The sequence below is a fragment of the Ctenopharyngodon idella genome, chromosome 15 (assembly GCF_019924925.1).
Source record: "Ctenopharyngodon idella isolate HZGC_01 chromosome 15, HZGC01, whole genome shotgun sequence".
NCBI classification, from domain to species: Eukaryota; Metazoa; Chordata; class Actinopteri; order Cypriniformes; family Xenocyprididae; genus Ctenopharyngodon; species Ctenopharyngodon idella.
The window spans coordinates 9,696,032-9,717,774 of NC_067234.1; the positions used below are offsets into that span (position 1 = coordinate 9,696,032).

General features: G+C 36.8%; 1 protein-coding gene across 2 annotated transcripts in view; it reads left to right on the top strand.

The window, feature by feature from the left end:
* Nucleotides 1-5,627: 5,627 nt before the first annotated feature.
* The window catches only part of zmp:0000001236 (mastermind-like protein 2), a 90,887-nt gene continuing 74,771 nt past the window's right edge, over nt 5,628-21,743 (top strand). Inside the window, exons 1-2 of one of the 2 annotated variants that reach the window (XM_051862107.1) lie at nt 5,628-5,901; nt 7,870-8,298. In XM_051862107.1, the coding sequence (XP_051718067.1) occupies nt 7,897-8,298 (402 nt within the window). In that variant the 5' untranslated portion in view covers nt 5,628-5,901; nt 7,870-7,896. The other variant, XM_051862108.1, reaches the window with a different exon arrangement.

The window sequence follows — 21,743 nt, forward strand, 5'->3', positions numbered from 1 at the left end:
TTTCATTCATTCAAACACCTGCTGGGAACAAGCACTGAAAGAAAGAGAAATAAGAACACAAAATATGACTTTCTTCAGCCACAGCCTTAGATTAAATGAAAATAAGACATTAAATATCTCAAGATCTGATTAAACAACTCCACAAACAGCATTACCAGCTTCACTTATTACTAACCAGACTGACTTTATTTCTGTTATACGTCTACAGAACTTCTTATTGAGAATTAACAGAGGTTTAGATGTTGATGTCTTATTGTTTCATTTGAAGTCACCATCATGGTGATCAGCTTTTGCTTTAGTTGAGTGCTGGACTTCTGTTGAGTTGCTACTTTATCAGCAATTGCTGGTGTTTTCAGAAAGTCAAGTCAAGTCAAGTCAAGTCAAGTCAAGTCACCTTTATTTATATAGTGCTTTTTACAATGCAGATTGTGTCAAAGCAGCTTTACAGTGATAACTGGTATATAATTTTGGCTGCACAGCAGCTCTTAAAGAAAATGGTGTCAATGTAGGCAGATGCAAAGCACTGTTGAATATCAAATGTCAAGTGTCCCCAACTAATCAAGCCAAAGGCGACAGCGGCAAGGAACCCAAACTCCAACAGGTGACATCATGTGGCAAATAGGTGTTAAAATGGAGAAAAAAAAAAAACCTTGGGAGAAACCAGGCTTAGTCAGGTGGCCAGTTCTCCTCTGGCAAACAGTGCTTTGTTACGATTCAGGTAGCTATCATAAGCCCGATAGGATCGCAACATTCAAAGTATTTATTCCAGTTCAATCCAGTTGAGAATCGTATTCATCACGCCGGTATGGACGGTTTGTTGAGGAACTGTGCCACTGGCTGTCGTGTCGATGAGGCCTTCACAATGGATGATCTAGTTGACTCAATCTCTGCTGACACTTCAGGGGTGCGTTGTGGTCGTGTCAAGGCGTAGGTCCTCAATCTCACCTGGATACTGCCTGGATCCGGTTGACTACGGTAAACCTCGGGATAAACAGAAAGACTAATATTAGCGTAGATGCCATTTTTCTTCTGATGTAATGAGTACATCTGGTGTTACAGGAAGTGATCCTGGTTCCGGCTGACCTAATTTATGCAGCCTAATAATCCTTTAATGGATTTGAAAAAATAAATTGATAATGCATTTCTGCATTGATAAAGCAGATCAACATGTCTGTTTTAATAACAGGCAAATGACTGCATTAAAATACTTTTTTTCTTTTCTGTAATTGTTGACTTAAGGAATTGAAATGCTGTTGAAAAGTATCAAACTCAACCAGTGTGAAAAGAAATAATTTGCAACACCATTTTTGTGTTTCAGATGTTGAATGTTGATGTCTGTGAATATATAAATAACACTATTATCGTTAATTTTGTTTAAAACATGTTTTGTGTCATACTCTCACAGACATCATTCAGCATATGAAACACAACAATGGTGACATGCTTCATGACAGCTTACAAAACACATTCATGGTTCATTGCGGCATGAATAAATTATGCAGCTGATTTATTTTTTTATTTTTTTATTGTCACCATTGCTGAGGTTTGTATGATGAGTGCTGATGTCTAAGTGTGTCGTTTTTAAACTTTTAAATAGTTTTGGATAATCTTACGTAAATTACTTCAGTGTTATGAATGAGTTTTATCACATCATTTGAATTTATTCTCTCTAATCCTTGGTTAAATGATGTTATTTATTCTCTCAGACAGATCTGTAGAAGAGCTGAACCCAAGTGGAATAAGGATAGACTACAAATTTCTTATGAAGTCTTAAAGGATTCCCTTTCTGCATTTCAGTAAGCTGCTAATGCTACCAAACGTAAATATTTTTCAGAGTTGATTTTATCTAACAGCAACAGGCCTAATGCCTTGTTTTCAGTAACTGATTCTGTTCTCAATCCTACTTTTAATCAGTTCCCAGAGATGTCTGATTCTCTTTGTGAGGATTTTGTGATATATCTTAATAAGATCTCACTGATTAAATCTCAAATACCTTCGTCAGCCTATACGCCACTTGATGTCCCTGTCTCCTTCTCTACATGGTCTGTCTTTGAGCCTATCTCCTTGGACTCCCTTAATGAGATTGTTGCAACATTAAAACCTACTAGTTGCCCTCAGGATGTGATTTCCACACATTTTCTTAAGCAAGTTTTTCAAGCCATCTATCTTGATTTGTTGTCTATCATCATTAAATGTCTTTACACTGGGACCGTACTCGACTGTCTCAAACATGCTTTGGTTTTGCCTCATCTTAAAAAAACAAATCTGGATCCTACGCTTTGAGTAACTTCCACCCAATCTCAAATTTACCTTTTCTTTCAAAAATTTTAGAAAAAGCAGTTAAGCCAACTTCTGTCTTTTTTTGAACGATAACAATATTCATGAGAAATTTCTGGATTTGTCAGTCTGGTTTTAAAGCTTGTCATAGCACCGAATCGGCACTCTTAAGAGTCATGAATGATGTAATGCTCACCACAGATTCCGGGCAATCTATGGCTTTGGTCTTGCTAGATCTTAGCTCTGCTTTTGACCTGGTCAACCATAACATTCTCATATCACGCCAAGAAATATGTGTGGGCTTTCGGGGTACGGTGCTACAATGGTTCCGCTCATATTTAACTAATAGGAGTTATTCTGTCTGCATCGGGCAACAGTCCTCATCTAAAATGCAACTGGGCTCTGGTGTTCCTCAGGGCTCTATTCTTGGCCCGGTACTGTTCAATCTTTATACGCTCCCTTTGGGTTCTATTCTATCTAGATATGGGGTATCTTTTCATCTGTATGCTGATGACACACAAATTTACCTGCCTTTAAAGCGTGATGATAAGCTTGCCTTAAAGCCGATATTGGACTGTTTGGACAAACTAAAACTCTGGCTTGCTAGTAATTTCTTGAGTCTTAATGAGAGTAAGACCGAAATTATCTTGTTTGGTTCAAATGATCGCAGTACTCATGACTTTGATCTTAATACGTTTTTACCATACAGTACAACCTGTGTTTGGAACCTAGGGTTTTTGCTTGATAACAGCCTTAAATATGATAAGCAGACAAGTGCTGTAGTTAAGTCCTGTTTTTACCATCTTCGTCTTTTAGCCAAAGTTGAGCCCTTTTTGTCTGCTAAGAACTTTGAGACTGTTATGCATGCTTTTGTAACATCCTGATTAGATTATTGTAATTCTTTATATATTGGTGCTCCTCAGACATGTATCACACGCTTGCAATTAATTCAAAATGCAGCAGCACGGCTCTTCAAAGGAAGTGTAAAAGTGAACATATTACACCGGTTTTGATCTTGCTCCATTGGTTACCGGTCAATACAGAATTGATTTTAAAGTTTTGTTATTTGTTTTTAAGTCTTTGTGGAACCAGGTCCCATGCACAGTATTTATCTGAACTACTACATTCACCCTCACAGTCGAGATCACTCAGATCAGGGGATTCCGACCAAACTTTGTTAATCTTCAAATCCACTTTGAAAACTTATCTTTTCTCAATTGTTTTTAATATTCCTTGATTTTCATTAGTATTCTATCATCTTTGACTTAAGTATTCTCTTCTATTTAACTTTAGTCCATATGTTTTCTGTTTTATTGTCTTTTATTCGCTTTAATGTTTTATGTGTTTTTATTTTATTGTTTACGTTGGCTCTTGTAAAGCACTTTGGTCAACACCAGTTGTTTTTAAATGTGCTATATAAATAAAATTTGTATTGTATTGATTTCCTTTTCATGTAACACTTCAAAAGTAAAACTACAGAAAAAGCAACTAATTAAACAGTTGAATGCAATCATTTGTCTATTATTAAAGCAGAAACATTTTCTGAAAACACCTGTAATTACTGATAAAGAAGTAACACAAGAGCTCAACTAAAGCAGACGCTGATCTCCACGATGGTGACCTCAAACAAAGCATTTTCAATAAGACGTCAACATCTAAACCTCTGTTAATTCTCAATAAGAAGTTCTGTAGATGTGTGACAGAAATAAAGTCAGTCTGGTTAGTAATAAGTGAAGCATGGTAATGCTGTTTGTGGAGTTGTTTAATCAGATCTTGAGAGATTTAATGTCTTTTATCTTTAGTTCATCTAAGGCTGTGGATGAAGAAAGTCGTTCTTATTTCTCTTTCTTTCAGTGCTTGTTCACAGCAGGTGTTTGAATGATTGAAAGAATGTTTCAGGAACATCATACTAACCTTTAAATAACATTCTACTAACATTAAGGAAACTGGACATTTATGTTCTTGGAATGTTACAAATCAACGTACCTAAAATGTTGAATTTTAAATTAAAATTAAGTTGAACGAACGTTTGAGGAACATTATACCTTATAAAAAAAAACGTTCCTCTAACGTGAAGAAAACTGCGCACTCAGGTTTATGGCTGCTGTAAATTTTACCTGCCTCAAGACGGCACTGTTTTCAACACTCTTGATGCTCTGAAATTTCTAAAAAAAAAAAAAAAAAAAAGATTCAAAGATTCTCCATCCATACTCAGCAGTTTTAGGCCTTTTGCAAATGTTTAAATCGAATTTAGCTGTTTTAGAGAGCGTTTACTCATTTTGAGCCATGTCATTTTTCATGTGTGGAAAAAGCGCCAATTAAACGAAACTAAACGAGCCAATAAGATTTCTTTTCACCCATATCCCCCACCCATGCACGCACATACACACATTTGAATTGACAACACACAAACGCATACATTTATTTATTCTCATTCTCTTACTTTCTCAATATGTCATGAGTGTACACAGACAGATTAATAATCAATTTAAAATCGATTATTATCATTAATTAGCGACCTCTCATCTGCACAATGAGTCTCTTACATCGTATCTACACCAAAGACTACACTTTATTAATGAGAGGCTTCTCGAGCGTGCAAACTCAGAGCTGAACAAAAACTCCGGCGTTTTTTTTTTTTTTTTCATCCGGTGAGCGGATTATAATTAACTTAAACACCAATGATTGGCCATTGCGTTCAAGAGATCGGCTAACATGCCTGTCATTGGTTACATTGCTCACCGCTGCAAAATCATGTTGTAAATAGAAACATTTGGCATTCTCCAGAGCGCAAACACAAATAGCCTACGCACTGGAGTGTTTGCCAAATCTTCTCCAGTCAAAGTTAATTTAGAGGTTCTCAAAATATTCTTTGTTCCCTGAGGTGGAAATCCTTGGGAAAACACAAGTGTAGCTACACATGACACTTGGAACAACCCTTGTTTTTATTTATTTTTAATTTTTTTTATGTTAACATCTCAGTTGTTGTTGTTTTTCTTCTCACTTTAGATGCCGGGACAAAAAGTAGCCAGGCCACAGCATCCGAAGTGGAAACTCCTGTTAAATCATGGCTCCATAATGCAGAGACCGGGATGGTGAGAGGAGCAGAAGAACCAGAAGGAGCATGTTTGCTGGGTAGACGTCTAGCCGGTCTCCCTAATAAGCTATGTATGAATCCTTAAATGTAACGAGTTCAACATAACCAAATTAAAAATAACAACCTCCTCTACTCATATTGGTTCAGTCTGTGGCTCGCATTCAAAACCCCTTCAGTGATCCAGGCAAGTTGCTTTCACGTAGTTCACTGCTTGGACCACTAGAGCCTGCAAAATGACAGCTCACCAATCGCAGGATTTCTTTACAGCATGAGGGATCTGCTTTTACAATGAGAGTCTGTAGTCAGCCTGCGGTAAGCCAGCCTCTCTGGACTAACCTCGTACGCGCTCGGACTGCTGACAATCCACTGCGCGGATAACGCCAGTCCAGTCGCCCTGAAGCTCGAGTTTTATTTAGTTTGTTTGGGAATCACCTTAAGGAACCGTAAACAGCGTCAATGATGACAATGATGGAAAGTGCCTGTACACTGCCTGAACTCTCTCGAAGTTTGCGGATTTCTACCTTCAAGTAAATGGATTATAATTGCTTGTATTATTTGTCAGCTGACAGGGACCCTTGGTTATAGCCATATGTGCTTTGGGGTATGACCGACTAGCCGCATGCATTAGCGTGATTGCGTTTATTCCATGGTGCAGAACTGTATAAAGCCTTCTGATAGCACATTGTGGATTTCTTACACCTTGCATGGAGTTGAATGAGCGCACGCTGCGATTTTGGCAAACTGGCAAGCTGCAAGACACCCCCGTGCACTGGAAAGTAATAATGCATAGTGTTTTAATAATATGCGATATACTAAATAAGTAAATCCAATTTTAATTTCATGTGCATTTTGTTAGGACATTTTGTCTGTCTGACATCAAAAAGAAATAGAAACGTTCGTAATTTCGCGTACTTCCATTGAGTTTGCATACCCAGATAACAAACAAATGTGTTTTCTAAAACGTTTCCTAAACATTTTATTTGGCTGTAATAACGTCGAAACGTTTACGTAAGGTAAAAAGAACGATATTTAGCGCAAACGTTATATAATCTGTATAACAAATTAACACGACAAACCAGCTTTTCTTGAAAAATTCACCAAACTTCCTTTGTAACAACTTTTTAAAATAGTTTATTTTTTTACTTTTACGAGGGTAATGTTTAAATATAAATAACAGTTTAAACAACGTTGCACTATAACGTTTTCTCTTTGGAACTTTGGTGAAACTTAAATAACATTAATGTAACGTCCCTATTGTGCTTATTTATTTAAAAACGTGTTGTTATTGCCTTGCTATTAATTTACAGGGATGGATTTGTTATTTCTCCTGAAGTTACAATTATAGTGAGGAGAAATAATATATATATTTTAATAATAACAATAACAATAATAATAATAATAATAATAATAATAATAATAAATATTATTATTATTAATATTATTATTTCACCATAGCCTAATGATAAAACTCTGTAAGATTAGGCTACTTTATAAATGAATAAAAAATTAAAATGTTGTCGCTGTTGGGCAGAAACCTCATATCTCCCTATTTCGTCATTTTATTTCTAATAACTATTGGTCACCCTTTACATCTGTCTGTGGGTTTCAAAATCAGCTTGTGACTAAACCTCGTATGTCCATTGGCTGTCGGTCAAACGTCATAATTCCACCCGCCTCTCTACAGCGAAAGAAGTGCTACATGCGCAGTTTGCATCTTCTCTGCTTGTTTGATAATAAGGGTAAATAAATAACTGGTCGTTTGAATAAGTACAGCATTTTCTCTATTCAAGAAACACTATATATAAAGGCTAATGTTTTATGTATTTGAGGAGCGGAGAAAAGTGTTTTAGTCTAGCAATTTACGTCGAGTTACAACCAGTGGTTTTAAAAGCCTGTGTGTAGCACTATATCTTTTGTAACATGAGATTTTGTCCAAATGACTGATCGACTGAAAAAACTGATCGACCACATAGCTACAGTAAATTTTAGAACATGTGAGTTGATGAAAACGTAATGCGATGCACTTACTGCCTCAGGTGCGGCCGTTCTAATGGCGGGCAAAACGCGACATTCGCGGGTCAAAAACGTAATTTGATTTAAGCTTGATCTTGGTAAAATATTAATGATATAATGACAAATGCAAGTATATGAATTCACAATATCGACATTGACAACACAGTGTTTTTTTTTATTTTTATATATATATATATATATATATATATATTTATATTATAATATGTCAGTACAAGTTGCTTTCAGATAAATTAGCTCAAACATGCATTTTAGTTTAGGACTAGCTTAAGCCTTGTCTGTGAAAACCATATTTTAAAGTATTTTTTGCAGAATATGGATGCCTGGGCATACTTTTTGGAGCATATTTGATTTATTCCACGTAAACATAAAAAAAATGGTTTAGTTGAAATATATTGCACAAAAGTTTTATTACTTAATTAAAAATAAATAATTTTGTTGTTTTTTTGTTGTGACCATTAAAGGGTTAAAGAAGAGGGGAACTAAAGGTCATGGGAGAGGCTGCTCCGACCCAGGCCACCCCAAGTGGTTTTGCACCCATGTTGGGCGTCGGGATGGGAGGATCAATCACACCAATCGCCACTTCAAGAGGATCAGCCGTTCCTCAGCTCCACAGCGCCATAGTGGAGCGCTTGCGTGCCAGAATAGAGCTTTGCCGGCGGCATCACTCCACCTGCCAGGACCGCTATGAGCGTGGTCAGGCAGAAAATTCTGACCGGGAACACGAGAGCACACTGCAGCTCTTAAACATCGTCCATCAGGGCCCCGGGAACAGGAAGACCAAGGGAAGTAGATCTGCCTCCCAGCAACCTCCTGAATACAGCAGAGTGAATGGTGAACATAAAGGCCATAGCTCATCGGAGGCAGAATCCAAAATTTCTTCGCAAATTGCAGTAAGTTTTATGGGTTGTATTAACTACACCCACATCATAAATCTTATAATCTGTCTAATACACATAGAGACATGTGTCAGACCAATTCCCCAGAGAATGACATCAACACACTGATATGATGTGATTACTGTGGGTGTGTGAGGGAGAGATGGGGGTGTCTGTTTAATTAAAAAGGGCCCTGCAGGCAGGCACATGATTCTTTTAAAGGTCTTTTAAAAATATAACCAAACTAAATGTAACTTATAAGGAGGTGGTGATTCAGTGACATCTGATTTTTTTTTTTTAACAAAACACATTTCCATATAGTCCCTCCAAGAAGTATTTTCATTCTTAATTCACATTGGACAATGTTTAAATGCAATTGCATTACAATATCAGACCACATGGAATTTAATTAAAAAAAAGATAGAATATATACACTTACTGGCCACTTTATTAGGTACACCTTGCTAGTAGCGTGTTGGAACTGCTTTTGCCTTCAGAACGGCCTTAATTCTTCATAGTATGGATTCAACAAGGTGCTGGAAACATTCTCCAGAGATTTTGCTCCATATTGACATGATAGCATCACACAGTTGCTGCATATTTGTCGGCTGAACAATCATGATGCGAATCTCATGTTCCACCACATCCCAAAGGTGATTCTCAAATCTGTCCTGGGGACTCCCCACCACTGCATTTTGTATGTCTCCCTCATTGAACACACCCAATTCAAGTCTTGAAATTTCTACTAATAAGCTGATGAGGTAAATCGGGTGTGTAAAATGAGGGAGACGTCCAAAATGTGCAGTGGTGGGGGATCATCAGGACAGGTTTGAGAAGCACTGCTCTATTGGATTAAGATCGGGTGACTATGGGTACACTGTGGTCATAAAGGGATGGACAATACTCAGGTAGGCTGTGGCATTTAAACGATGCTCAATTGCTACTAAGGAGCTAAAAGTGTACCGCCTGAACTGTTGATACAAGGCAGGATGGATCCATGCTTTTATGTTGTTTATACTAAATTCTGACCCTACCATCTGAATGTTGAGACTCATCAGACCAGGCAATGTTCTTCCAAACTACTGTTGTTCAATTTTGGTGAGCCTCTGTGAATTATAGCCTCAGTTTCCTGTTCTCAGCTGACAGGAGTGGCACCGGTGTGTCTTCTGCTACTGTAGACCATCTGCTTCAAGGTTGGACGTGTTGTGTGTTCAGAGATGCTCTTCTGCAGACCTCGGTTGAGAGCTTATTTGAGTTCTGTCAGCTCAAACCAGTCTGGCCATTCTTCTCTGAGCTGCTGGGTTAATGAATATTAATCACATTGTTTGCGTTCACTGGAACTGATTTGCTGAAATCAAAACAGTAATAGGTGAGCACTAGCCAATGAAATTGCCGTTTGTGCATTAGTTCCGCCCACTATCAATTCTACGTGGTAAGACTCTCGCTCTCTAACCTCTCATTGCGTGTATGAGAGAAACACTTAGCGCTCTCAGCTAAGCCACGGCGTGTCGAGTCAGCACATTCACACTAGAGTTTAAAGGCCCGGGTATACTTCATTTTCCGCTTTCCGCTCCATCTCATGCACAATTAAGTGCGTGAGCATTTCAAAGTATACTCGCTTTGGCCGTGAGTGTGAAAAGACAGATTTTGTTTTCAAGCACCCAAGTCACTCACACGTGCTGTTGTATACGCACCGTCCGCACTGTCTCAAAAATTGGGCTGCACGCAGACAGGGTGTGTGGACATCCGTGGGCCCTCCTGATTACGAAAATTACATCATGCGGACGGTGTGCGGATGGCCGAAATATACTTTGGTCTTAACGGTGCGTCAAATATGCTGCACGAGTGAATTCTAAAAATGTATTAGCCAATGGCTAATGACAGACATTAATTATTTGCCTAGCAAGAAAATTTAGTTGCATGTGCGAGTGATTTACTTGCATTGTAGAGGGTTGGTTAACAAGCAGTTGAAAAGGTGTACGTAATAAAGTGGCCAGTGAGTGTACACACACTTTCTTAACAAAAAGAAGTTTACATGGTTTAAAATGACTCAGAAAAGATATATTTATTTGCAGATGCCACTTAGTTTGATACCTGTTGAAATTCATTTTTAATAGTTGCTTAAGTTTTCAAATACTTTATGGCACCACTGTGTACAAATGAGTGCATTTTTTTCACAATTATTGATCATCTAGGAAAAATATCTCTTAGTACAGAAATAAAAACCATATGTTTTGTACTGTAGCCTCAGCTTTTGTAACAGATGGAAGTACTTGCGGTCAACAGGTCAGTTCTGGTTCTTTGTTCCCTACCCTTATATTAGCCTCTTGGGACTTCACTGTTTGACACCACTTGAGGTTGATGCATCTATACAGTATCTCTACTCGTAGACACAGATGAGCGCTTTATCGATTTTTGTGTAATTCTGAAATCTTCTGTTAAGAGAACACATTTTGTAGAATTGCAACAGGAGCATGTTGGAGGCATTATCTGAATGCGTAAAGTCTCTGATTTTGTATGCAAAAAGAATTATTGTGCTACCTACTTGGTTTCAGTTTTTATTGGCTCTTAAAGAGAGACACGTCATAAAGGGTTAACAAAAACACAAGCAGAAATTGCAGGATGATGAAATCCTGCAAACACAGCCTGAATGGCTTTGTGTTTTGTTCCATGCTATGCATTGTGGTGCTCTATTATCAAAGATTTGATAAATTGCTCTATTAAGCACTTTCTTGAATGATGGCTTTCCCATAAAGCCATTTGAAGCGTGCAGCCTACATATAAATGGTTAGAGTCAATTAATACATGTCCTGGTTTTGTTTACTCAAAGTCAAGCAGGCCTTGAAAACACGATTGTCAGAGGACTGCCTAGTAATTAAGTGTTATGGGCTTAGAGATGAATTTGTTTTTTCCTAATTTCAGAGTTACGACCGACTTGGGAACAGAGGGGGATTGTGGAATATCCTCTCATGGAAGAGAAAGTGGGATATTATGATTGCTCCGTTTGCTTATCTAGAGAGATCGCTTTTAATTAACCCAGTTTATATCAATTGAACAATCTTCAATGATATTCTTTAATAATGCGCTGTTCATGCTTTACTTCCCAATGAAGTGATGAAAAAGAAGTGCACTTAATTGAATTGAATATGCACCTGTAGTGTACTTCAAATCTTAAAAGTACATTCAAGCCAGTGGCTTAAACTCAATTTTATGAAGCAACGTGAGTGCTTTGTGCAAAAAAACAACAAAAAACAATTTACCACTTTATTTACAAAATAATATTATCCAAAGCGTTCACGCAACAATGCCAGATCTCACATGAACACAAAACGCATGCGTCATGATGCTCATGAACAATCTAGCATGTGCGTTGAGCTGACACACCAGTCTGAACACTCACCCTCATGTCGTTCTACACTCGTAAGACCTTCGTTCATCTGTAGAACGACATGAGGGTAAATAATAAATGACATTATTTTTATTTTTGGGTGAACTAACCCTTTAACGTTTTGGACAAAAACATTTGAAACATTCTTCAAAATATCATCTTTTGTGTTTGAAAGAAGATAGAAAGCCATATGAGAAAGGCATTATGATGAGTAAATGAGTACACCCATAAGAAATGCTTACTGTGAAGACTAAACCTTCAATCTAATTTTTAAGGATGTAGCAACATAATTGGACATAATTAAGCATGACAGGGAAGCATTATAAATAATAGGTGGAAGAAGGAAATGTCAAAGTGTTTCTTGGTGTTTCTTGGCTATAGTGCTTTAGGAATGGAAGCTGAAGGTGGGCCAGGCTTAGTTTCACTCCACCTGAATGTAAAACAATCACTCCAGCTCCTTGGAGGCTACTTTAAGCCTAGCAAAACTGTCTGTGTCTTACTTGGGCAATATGAATGGGTCCCTGGGCAGTTTGTCCCCATGGTTGATATTCATGTTGACATGAAAATGAATTAGTCCTACATGAGCACACTCACGTTTTGGCAGAGAGCCTAAGCAATTGGTTAAAAAGCAATTGGTTAAAAAGGTGAGAGTCAGGTTTTTGACTGTCAGCATGAAGCGTGGTCCAGTTTGCAGTTTATTCTGACATTTTTTGAGGGACATATGAAGTCACCAACTATAGTTTGTTTTGAGTTTGGGGCATTTTTGTGAAACTCTTGAGTAACTTTTAACATTTGATACCACTAACCTGACAATCTTAGACCAAACCAATGGGACAATTCTCAACAGCAGTCATTTTATCAAACTGATACTCCATAAAAATGACTTTGTTTCTTGGTAGGCCTGTCAGATTGAAACTGCTGATTTTCAGTCAGCTCTTGTCATTTTTGTGTGCAATATGCATCCGACAGCCAGCAAACAGATTGCGGGTGATTTGTGGGTGTGTCGTCTAAGTCTAAGTCTGAGGATTTTGAACGATAGAGGGCTTGTTGATCATTTTAATCTGAGCTATGTGCAGCAACAAATGCATTATAAGCATTAAGTGTGACCTATAAAACAAGATAAAAATGTACAAGTGAAAGGCTGAGGCATAAACAGAAGAGAACTTTAGGAAACTCAAGTAGGATTGCTCATGCTGCTTAAATCAAAAGCATTCCCTCCTCATCTGTGCTGGCTCTCCTAGAGGTTTCTTTGTGAGGTGCGCCTTGTGTATACCTCATGTTTTATTCACAGTCTGAGACATGACTGGGGCTTTGAAGAGTGCTGAAACCATTCGGCATATACATCCCTACCTCCATTTGCACTACATAATGGCTGCGGGCAGAAATCGCCCCCTCAGCATCTAGTATCAGCCTCTGTTACCCAAATTCTGAGTTTTAGTCTGTTATAGTTAACCAAGGGAAATGATGAAACTGAAAGCACTTTCTAGGCCGTTACATAGAAGTTAGGAAAATGCCCCGAGAAGCATGTGTATGTCACAATGTAGTGTGTGGCTTCCGTAAAGTATCACTCATCCTTTAATGGGCTCTATTAATTCTGTGGTACAGTATATCTGTCCTGGATCTGGAGTGTGTGCTTGATTGTTGTCTCCAACTCTTTCAACTGCATGTTTGTCTTTGTCGTTGGGAAGCGAAGATGTGGATTTAGAGTACTTTTGAAGTCTGCAAATTGACATTGACAAAAAAATAAAAAAATAAAATAAATACAGTGTGTGTGTGTGTGTGTGTGTGTGTGTATATATATATATATATATATATATATTTTATATATATATAAATATGGCTCAAAATCTGCAAAGGGGTATGGAATGTAACAAATCATGTAAAAATGTATTATCTTTTATTGGAAAATTAAACAACATTTTAACAAACTTTGACAATTTCCTTAATCTTTTAAACAGCTGAGAAGATGGTGATCAAGTGATCAAACTACAACAGTTCCTGAATCTTACTTCAGCATATAAGTGTCAAATTAGATGACTACAGGGTCTCATCTCAAGATGACTCATTTAACAGTTCATCTATTGCCAAAATAGTGAAACAAAAAGATTATTGAAAAAGATTTAAAAAGATTATCATCATTATTGAAAATCTTCAAATTAGAAATGTCAGAATCAGAATGTGTAGTTTGTGCATAAAAAAAATGTCAGTCAAATAGGGCTGGGCGACAGTACAGCAATGATAACCATATTAGGAGAAGAAAATGATCCGACCTCATGATGGCGCCGGCGCGCCTGATTAACCGCTCTCATGTGACGCTCTATGAACGTAGAACACATTAAAAGCGGCTGTTAATTCAGAAATGCGTTATAAAAATGAGACGCAGGCAGTGGAATGAGGAAAAAAAAGGCAAAGTTATTAAACGCGAGTTGAATACATTTGTGCGCCAAAAAAACAAAATAACGACTTTTCAACAATATAGTGATGGGCTGATTTCAAAACACTGCTTCGGAGCTTTACGAATCGGATTGGTGATTCGGAGCGCCAAAGTCATGTGATTTCAGCAGTTTAGCCATTTGATAGGAGATCCGAATCACTGATTTGATTCGTAAAGCTCCTAAGCACTGTTTTGAAATCAGCCCATCACTATATTGTTAAAGTCATTATTTTGTTTTTTTGGCGCACAAAAAGTATTCTTGTCGCTTTTTAATATTAAGGTAGAACCACTGAACTCAAATGAACTGTTTTAAATATCTTTTTAGTACCTTTATGTATCTTGAGAGTTACAATGGCATTGCTATGTATAGAGGCCTCACTGAGCCATCGGATTTAATCAAAATATCTTAATTTGTGTTCCGAAGATGAACAAAGGTCTTACGGGTGTAGAACGACATGAGGGTAAGTAATAAATGACATTATTTTCATTTTTGGGTGAACTAACTCTTTAAATCATATTGTAGTTAAGTTTTTAAGTTGACTAGTTAAACAGTAAAAAAAAAAAAAAAAAAAACGAAATCGTGACTCGGTCAATCGTTCTGAAAAAAAAAAAAATCGAGATTTTATTTTTTTTGCCATATCGCCCAGCCCTACAGTCAAAATATAACGTACGACGTCTTGTTTCGATCAGGAAGCGTTGAACGATGTTCACTAACCCAGCAAATTTTTTTCAGTTGATTTGACATCTATTCTCTTTAGCATGTAGTGTGAAGTATTTCACTCAGTTCCCTGATTATTCTGATTTAATTTCAGCAAACAAATTTATACTCATGTGCGTTATATGTTATGCACATTATTGTCTCTTTCAGACAGCATGTTAAAGCCGTTCAAGCTGGCATTTTCTCCCTCTTCTCGGAAAGAGATGATGCATTCAAAAGTGTGGATTTTCCAGGAAATGCATGTACTCATTTCCACTGCTTCTCGTAAATACTACAGTGTATTGTGAACATTATTTTTTTGACAGACATTAATTTTGTGATATTCAAATGATGTGGATTTTAAAAATGTGCTGGAGACATCTGAAATGTTTTTTGCGTAGTTCATTATACTTTTATTTATTTTTTTACGTAATGAAATTATAAAACGTGCTATAAAAAGTTTATTTCTTGGCTTAAATAAATTACATGTTACTCAGAGACTGACATGTTTGACTTGTCAAAAATTTTACTTTCAGCTGTTGCAAATTTGTTGACTTTTGAAAATCAAGTGATGACTTTTAAATTAGACTCATTTTAAATTAGTCTTAGATGACTTTTAAATGTTCAAATACTTGTGGGGCCATGAAGAATATTCCTGTAGCAATGCAGAGTGGGGAAAAGTTGTGTTGACTTTTTCTTTGCACCAGCCAATGGTTGTGAATTGAAAGACACATTAATGCTTAGTGTGATTTTCCCCAGCACACAGAAAGCACACAGTGCACGCTGATGTCTGTCAGGTTTTTCTTGCCTGACTAAATAGAACAGAGCAGAAAAAAAGAGGTGAAGCGTTAGAGGGGGTGGTTCACTATATCTTTCGACAAGTCTTGTGCTCTGTTGAACTCACCTGAAATTCAACCCTTGTGGGAACCTGCATCCTCAGGTGTGTATGCAAGGGCCCTGAGTGGATGATAAAATCTGTGACTCTTTGCTGCAAAAACAATTAACCACAAACCCCCAACCCACAATTTATGGCTTTGTGAATGTTCAGTCCCAGATACAGTATGTGGGAGTTGCATAAATGACCGATATGACTCAAATATCCACACTCCCTTGTGATATCAGTTACCCTTTCACTTTCCATCATTACATAATTTCACTGTACACTGTACAACATTAGATTAACCACATTATCAAGGTTTTCCCGTACTCCAACCATTAGCATCTGCCATTAATGAAAAACTGTTAAACAGTGAAAGGCTAGTTCACCCTGAGAATATTAGATACATTTTTGTTTCACAGACATACTTTGTGAATTTAACTGTTTTTTTTTTCACATACAACAAAGCAAATTGCTTGCAATTTTTTGAAATAAAAGATCACAAAACATAGTGTTAACATAATAATTAGGGATGCACTGGCAATACAATTCTGACTGATACCAATAAGCTCATAATTATTATTATTATTATTATTATTAATGTTATTGTGGTGAACTGATAAATTACCAGTATTGAAATTCTATATTATATTGTCTAAAATAAATAAATAAATATAAAAATGTACATTATAAGACAAATGGTAATTTTGTGATCAGCTAAAGATTACATTTATCTGGGTTATTAAATTAATCAATGCAAGTACACTATATAACAACAAAGGTACTATAATCATAAAAATAGGTGGAAATGAGTGTGCACAAATACACAATATCAATACTTGTATTTGTAAATGCCTAAAAACTAAACCCCCTGCCCATTCTAAAAAGATCATTTATTGAAAACCAACTGCAGAAACATTCCACAGCTAAATCATCTCTTGACTGTCCACATTTACTTATCAGTATGCCTTTTGGGTGATCAGAAACTGTGGAGAAGAAGTAAAGATAAAGATCAATGCTATTATTACTAACAACAGAAGAAACTGACAATTAAATGTGAGTAAGATTGTCAAACATTTTACTGTTCCTTCCTGTGTGTAGCACCTACAGCTCTGCATATCCTGCAGATCCCTGATCATTTCAGTCTGATCTGAACATTTCAGTGTGAGTTGTTTTGTAATGTCAAAATGTAATGGAGGCTTTGTGAAGATGCTTTAATTGAAGTATGGAGCAGTTAAAAACCACTGGACCCTCAGCTAATGTGTGAACGGGGCAATTCTTAAAGGCACAGTCTATTTTTAATGGACCTTTTTAATTCTAAGGGCCAGCCAGAGAGAGGATGGTCATAAATGAAACTAAAATATGATTAACCCTATATGGGTTAGTATAAAAATAAAGGCTTATGTACTGAGAGTGTTTGAGAAAAATTTTGCTCTGAAATTTCCCAAATTATAAGTGACAAAAGATTAGAGGTTTTTACCGATGATGATAACTACAGTGCCCTCCACAATTATTGGCACCCTTAGTAAATATGAGCAAAGGCAGCTATGAAAATAAATCTGCATTGTTTATCCTTTTGATCTTTCATTCAAAAAATTCACAACATTCTAACCTTTCATTGAAGTAAAATAATTGAAAATGTGGGGAAAAGCTCATTATCAAATAAATGTTTTTCTCCAGTTCACGTTGGCCACATTTATTGGCACCCAATTATTGCAACGTCCTTTTCCCAAGATAACACCTCTAAGTCTTCTTCTAAAATGCCTGATGAGTTTGGAGAACACCTGACAAGAGATCAGAGACCATTCCTTCATGCAGAATCTCTCCAGATCCTTCAGATTCCCAGCTCCATGTTGGTGGTGCTTCTCTTCAGTTCACTCCACTCATTCTTTAGGGTTCATGTTAGGGGACTGGGATGGCCATTGCAGAAGCTTCATTTTGTGCTCAGTGACACATTTTTGTGTTGGTTTTGATGTTTGTTTTGGATCATTGTCCCGATGGAAGATCCAGTCACGGCCCATTATAAGATTTCTAGCAGAAGAAGTCAGGTTTTGATTTTTATCTGTTAGTATTTGATAGAATCCATGATGCCATGTATCTGAACAAGATGTCCAGTACCTCCAGCAGAAAAATAGGCCCACAAGATTAAAGATCCAGCAGAATATTTAACCGTGGGCATCGGGTACTTTTATCCATGTGTGCACCAAACCCTATCTGGTTTGCTGCCAAAAAGCTCTTTTTTTTTTTTAGTTTCATCTGACCATAGAACCAGGTCCCTTTTGAAGTTCCAGTCTTGTCTGACAATTGAATATACTGGAGAATGTTTCTGGATGAGAGCAGAGGATTTTTCTTGAAACCCTCCCGAACAACTTGTGGGGATGTAGGTGCTGTTTGATAAACTTTTTTTAGGCTTTCTGAGACTCAAGACTCAACTAATCTCTGCAGTTCTCCAGCTGTGATCCTTGGAGAGCCTTTGTCCACTCAAACTTTCCTCCTCACTGCACATTAGGGTGATTTAGACACACGTCCTCTTCCAGGCAGATTTGTAACATTTTTAGTTGATTGGAACTTCTTAATTATTGCCCTGATGGTGGAAATGGGGATTTTCAATGCGTTAGCTTTTTTCTTATAGCCATTTTCTATTTTGTGAAGCTTAACAATCTTTTGCTGCACATCAGAACTATATTCTTTGGTTTTTCTCATTGTGATAAATGTTTAAGGGAATTTGGCCTTTGTGTTTACACATATTTGTACTCCTGTGGAACAGGAAGTCATGGCTGGACAATTTCATCCTCCTAGTCACCCTGATGTGCTAAAAAATGTAAATATGAATGGGAATATACTTCAGAGATATTTTACTCAAGAATTTCCAATAATTGTGGCCAGCATGTATTGGAGAAAACATTTATTTCATAATGTGAGTTTTCCCCCACTTTCGATTGTTTTACTTTGAAAGGTTAGAATTTTGTGTTTTTGTTATTTTTATTTATTTATTTATTTTTATTTACTAAGGGTGCCAATAATTGTGGAGGGCACTGTAGGTTGGACCACACTGCTGATAACCGATTAATCTTTAAAAACTGATTTTTAGAATGGATACTGAATGAAAACAAACAAAATAGTGCTGAACTTTAATACAAAAATAAATAAATAAATAAATAAATAAAATAAAATAAAAAACAGTATTGGACCATGAATATGTACTGTACTTTTTAAATATAAATATATTACTTATACCTTGATCACTCATGTTAGTTCATAGTCAATTAACTAATGTTAGATACAATTTTAAAAATGTTTTAGTAAATGTTTAAATTAACAATGAATAATAATTTTATTAACCTTAGTTAATGTTACTAATGGACTCTTATTGTAAGTGTTACCATTGCATATAAATCCAAACAGTCATGCTTAAAGATGGTCATCTTTAAATATCTACACAAGGCCATAGCATTGGAATTAGACACATGTATATTGTATCTATTTTCTCACACTTTATTTGCTAGATGATCATCTAATGAAAATAACAAAATGTGTATTACAGTGACGGTAAAAAAGAACTGAAATCGAATGCTTTTCTGGTATGTTAATGTTTCGGTCACCTGCATGAACATATCAGTTTGCTTTCTCACGTCACTAGCTTTAAAGGATTCGTTAAGTTTAAAATAAAAATTAGCCCATGATTTACTCACCCTCAAGCCATCTAGATGTATATGACTTTCTTCTTTCAGATGAAAAGAGTCCTATTAATAATCACCCTAATGCTTCTAAGCTTTATAATGGCAGTGCATGGAAACCACCTGTTTGAAACTCAAAAAAGTGCATCCATCCATCATAAACGTACTCCACACGGCTCCGGGGGGTTAATAAAGGCCTTTTTAAGTGAAGAGATGCGTTTGTGTAAGGAAAAAATCCATATTTAACATTTTATAAAGTAAAATAACTAGCTTCCACCAGACATTGCGTAACTGACATTGTGTCAGTTACGTTTGTTTCGTAAGTTGAATACGGAAGACGTAGGACCTAGCGTAACACCATGTCTACACCAGACGCAACTTTTATTGCGTCATGCTGCACCGCAACAGGTTGGAAAGCACTTGGACTACGTCAGAAATAGAACGGGGAATCCGTTTACTGTCGGGAATTTGTCGCTTCGCGTTGCATCCAGTGAAGACAATATCACGGATTATAATGGGTTCTATTGTCTTTTGATGTGTCGCGTCGCACCGCTCGCGTCCGGTGTAGACACGGTGTAATCGTTTTGAGCCGCGAGAGGCCTTACACTTTCTTCCTACGATGAATACAGAAGGCGGTCTGATGGAAGCTAGTTATTTTATTGTTTTACACAAACGGAAAACTATCGGTATGGACTCTTTCCAGCTGGAACATTCGATTATCGGTACCGATTAATCTGCAAAACCGATCAATCGTCAACTTCTACAATAGATGTATCAGGCATAAAAGTGTGATTTGATTTGTAAAACTTTAAACACACCCCTCTTTTCTAAGGGGTCACCGTCCAGCCCAGGAAATGAGAAAGTGGGCTCCTGATGTCAGTGTTGAAACCCTGGGTGGAATGCCGGGTCACATCAGAGGCTCTCTGGGTAGATCAGAGATCAGGCCTGTTTACATTTCAACTCAGGATATTTCTATCAGCCTGGCCAAACTGCTCCACGTTCCCAGGCTCCTTGCTCACAGCCCTGAAAAGGAGCACAAGCCCTCTCTATTTCTCCTTTCCCTCCACGCTCTTGTCCCTCCCTCATGCTTCTCTTTCTCCCCCTTTCTGCCTCCATGGTCATAGTCAAAGTACAACTTCAGCAGAGAGTGGGTGGTGAAAAAACCTTGTTCCAAATATTATGTACATTGTAGCTATTGTATCTGTTGCTTGCACAAGATGGTTCAAAAATCTTGATTTGTTTCAGCCTTGACTGTATATGAATTTTTTATTTTTGGGTGAACTAGCCTATCCCTTTAAGACAGATAAGTTTTCTTAGTGTTTCTGATTTATAACTTAAAGGGTTAGTTCACTTAAAAATGAAAATTCTCTCATCATGATCAAGGTAAACTGTACTATTTTTTTCTTCAGGGAAACATGTAAATATTTCATGTAGCTTCTAAAGGGCAGTGTTAAATTAGGAAAAAAAAAAGAAAAAAAAAAAGATCTTTAAACAAAATAAGAAAATTTACAACCCACGGCTCTCAATGCATCATGATGCCATCTTGAGCATCAGTGAATGTTTTCACCTTCACCTAATAGTTGTCTATGAGTCTCTCAGTTGTCCTCAGTGTGAAAAGATGGATCTCAAAATCATAGTCACGGATGGGAAAGGCGGAGGGCGGAGACTAATTTGCATACTAGTGTGATTCAAGCTATTTTAAGGCATTAAGAAATTGTTTAAATCTGTAATTTTGATTATAAAAGATGAGTTTTAAGAGATAAAATTATTGACTGCAGGAAGACTTTAAAAAATGTATTCACCTTAATGTTGTTCTTTCTTCCGTGGAACACAAAAGATGTTTAGCAAAATGTCCAAGCAATGAAAGTGAATAGGAAGCAGTGGCTCTCAAGCTCCAAAAAGGACAAAAAAGCACCATAAATCATATTTTAAAAGGTCTTTCTGCAATTGCATGATGTAATTTTCAAAAATATGCAGACCTGCCCAGAGAACTTGCCCAAAGAGGTAACTTCAAGGTCGTCTTTGTCTTTTCTGAAGTTTATGCGCTGTAACCTGAGAATAACCTTTTGACAAAGATGCAACATTAATGTTTGGTTAATTTAAGTTCTCAACAGTTGACTGTTGCCAAATACCTTTATGATTTCACAAGATTTGTTTATTTGTTCTGTTTGTTGCATCTAGTTTATTTATTTTGTTATATTTAAATATCTCACTTTGTTGATCCTGTCTAAACTCAGATTTTTTCCAGAAGTGTGTAGTGCAAAATATTTTTTTCTTTAAGCATCTACACATTGTGTCTCATATTCACAGAAGCCTAAAATATGAAATGTGGCACTGACAGCATTTTCTCAGTCTCTTTAGAATGACATGCTGACTAAAGAATGCTC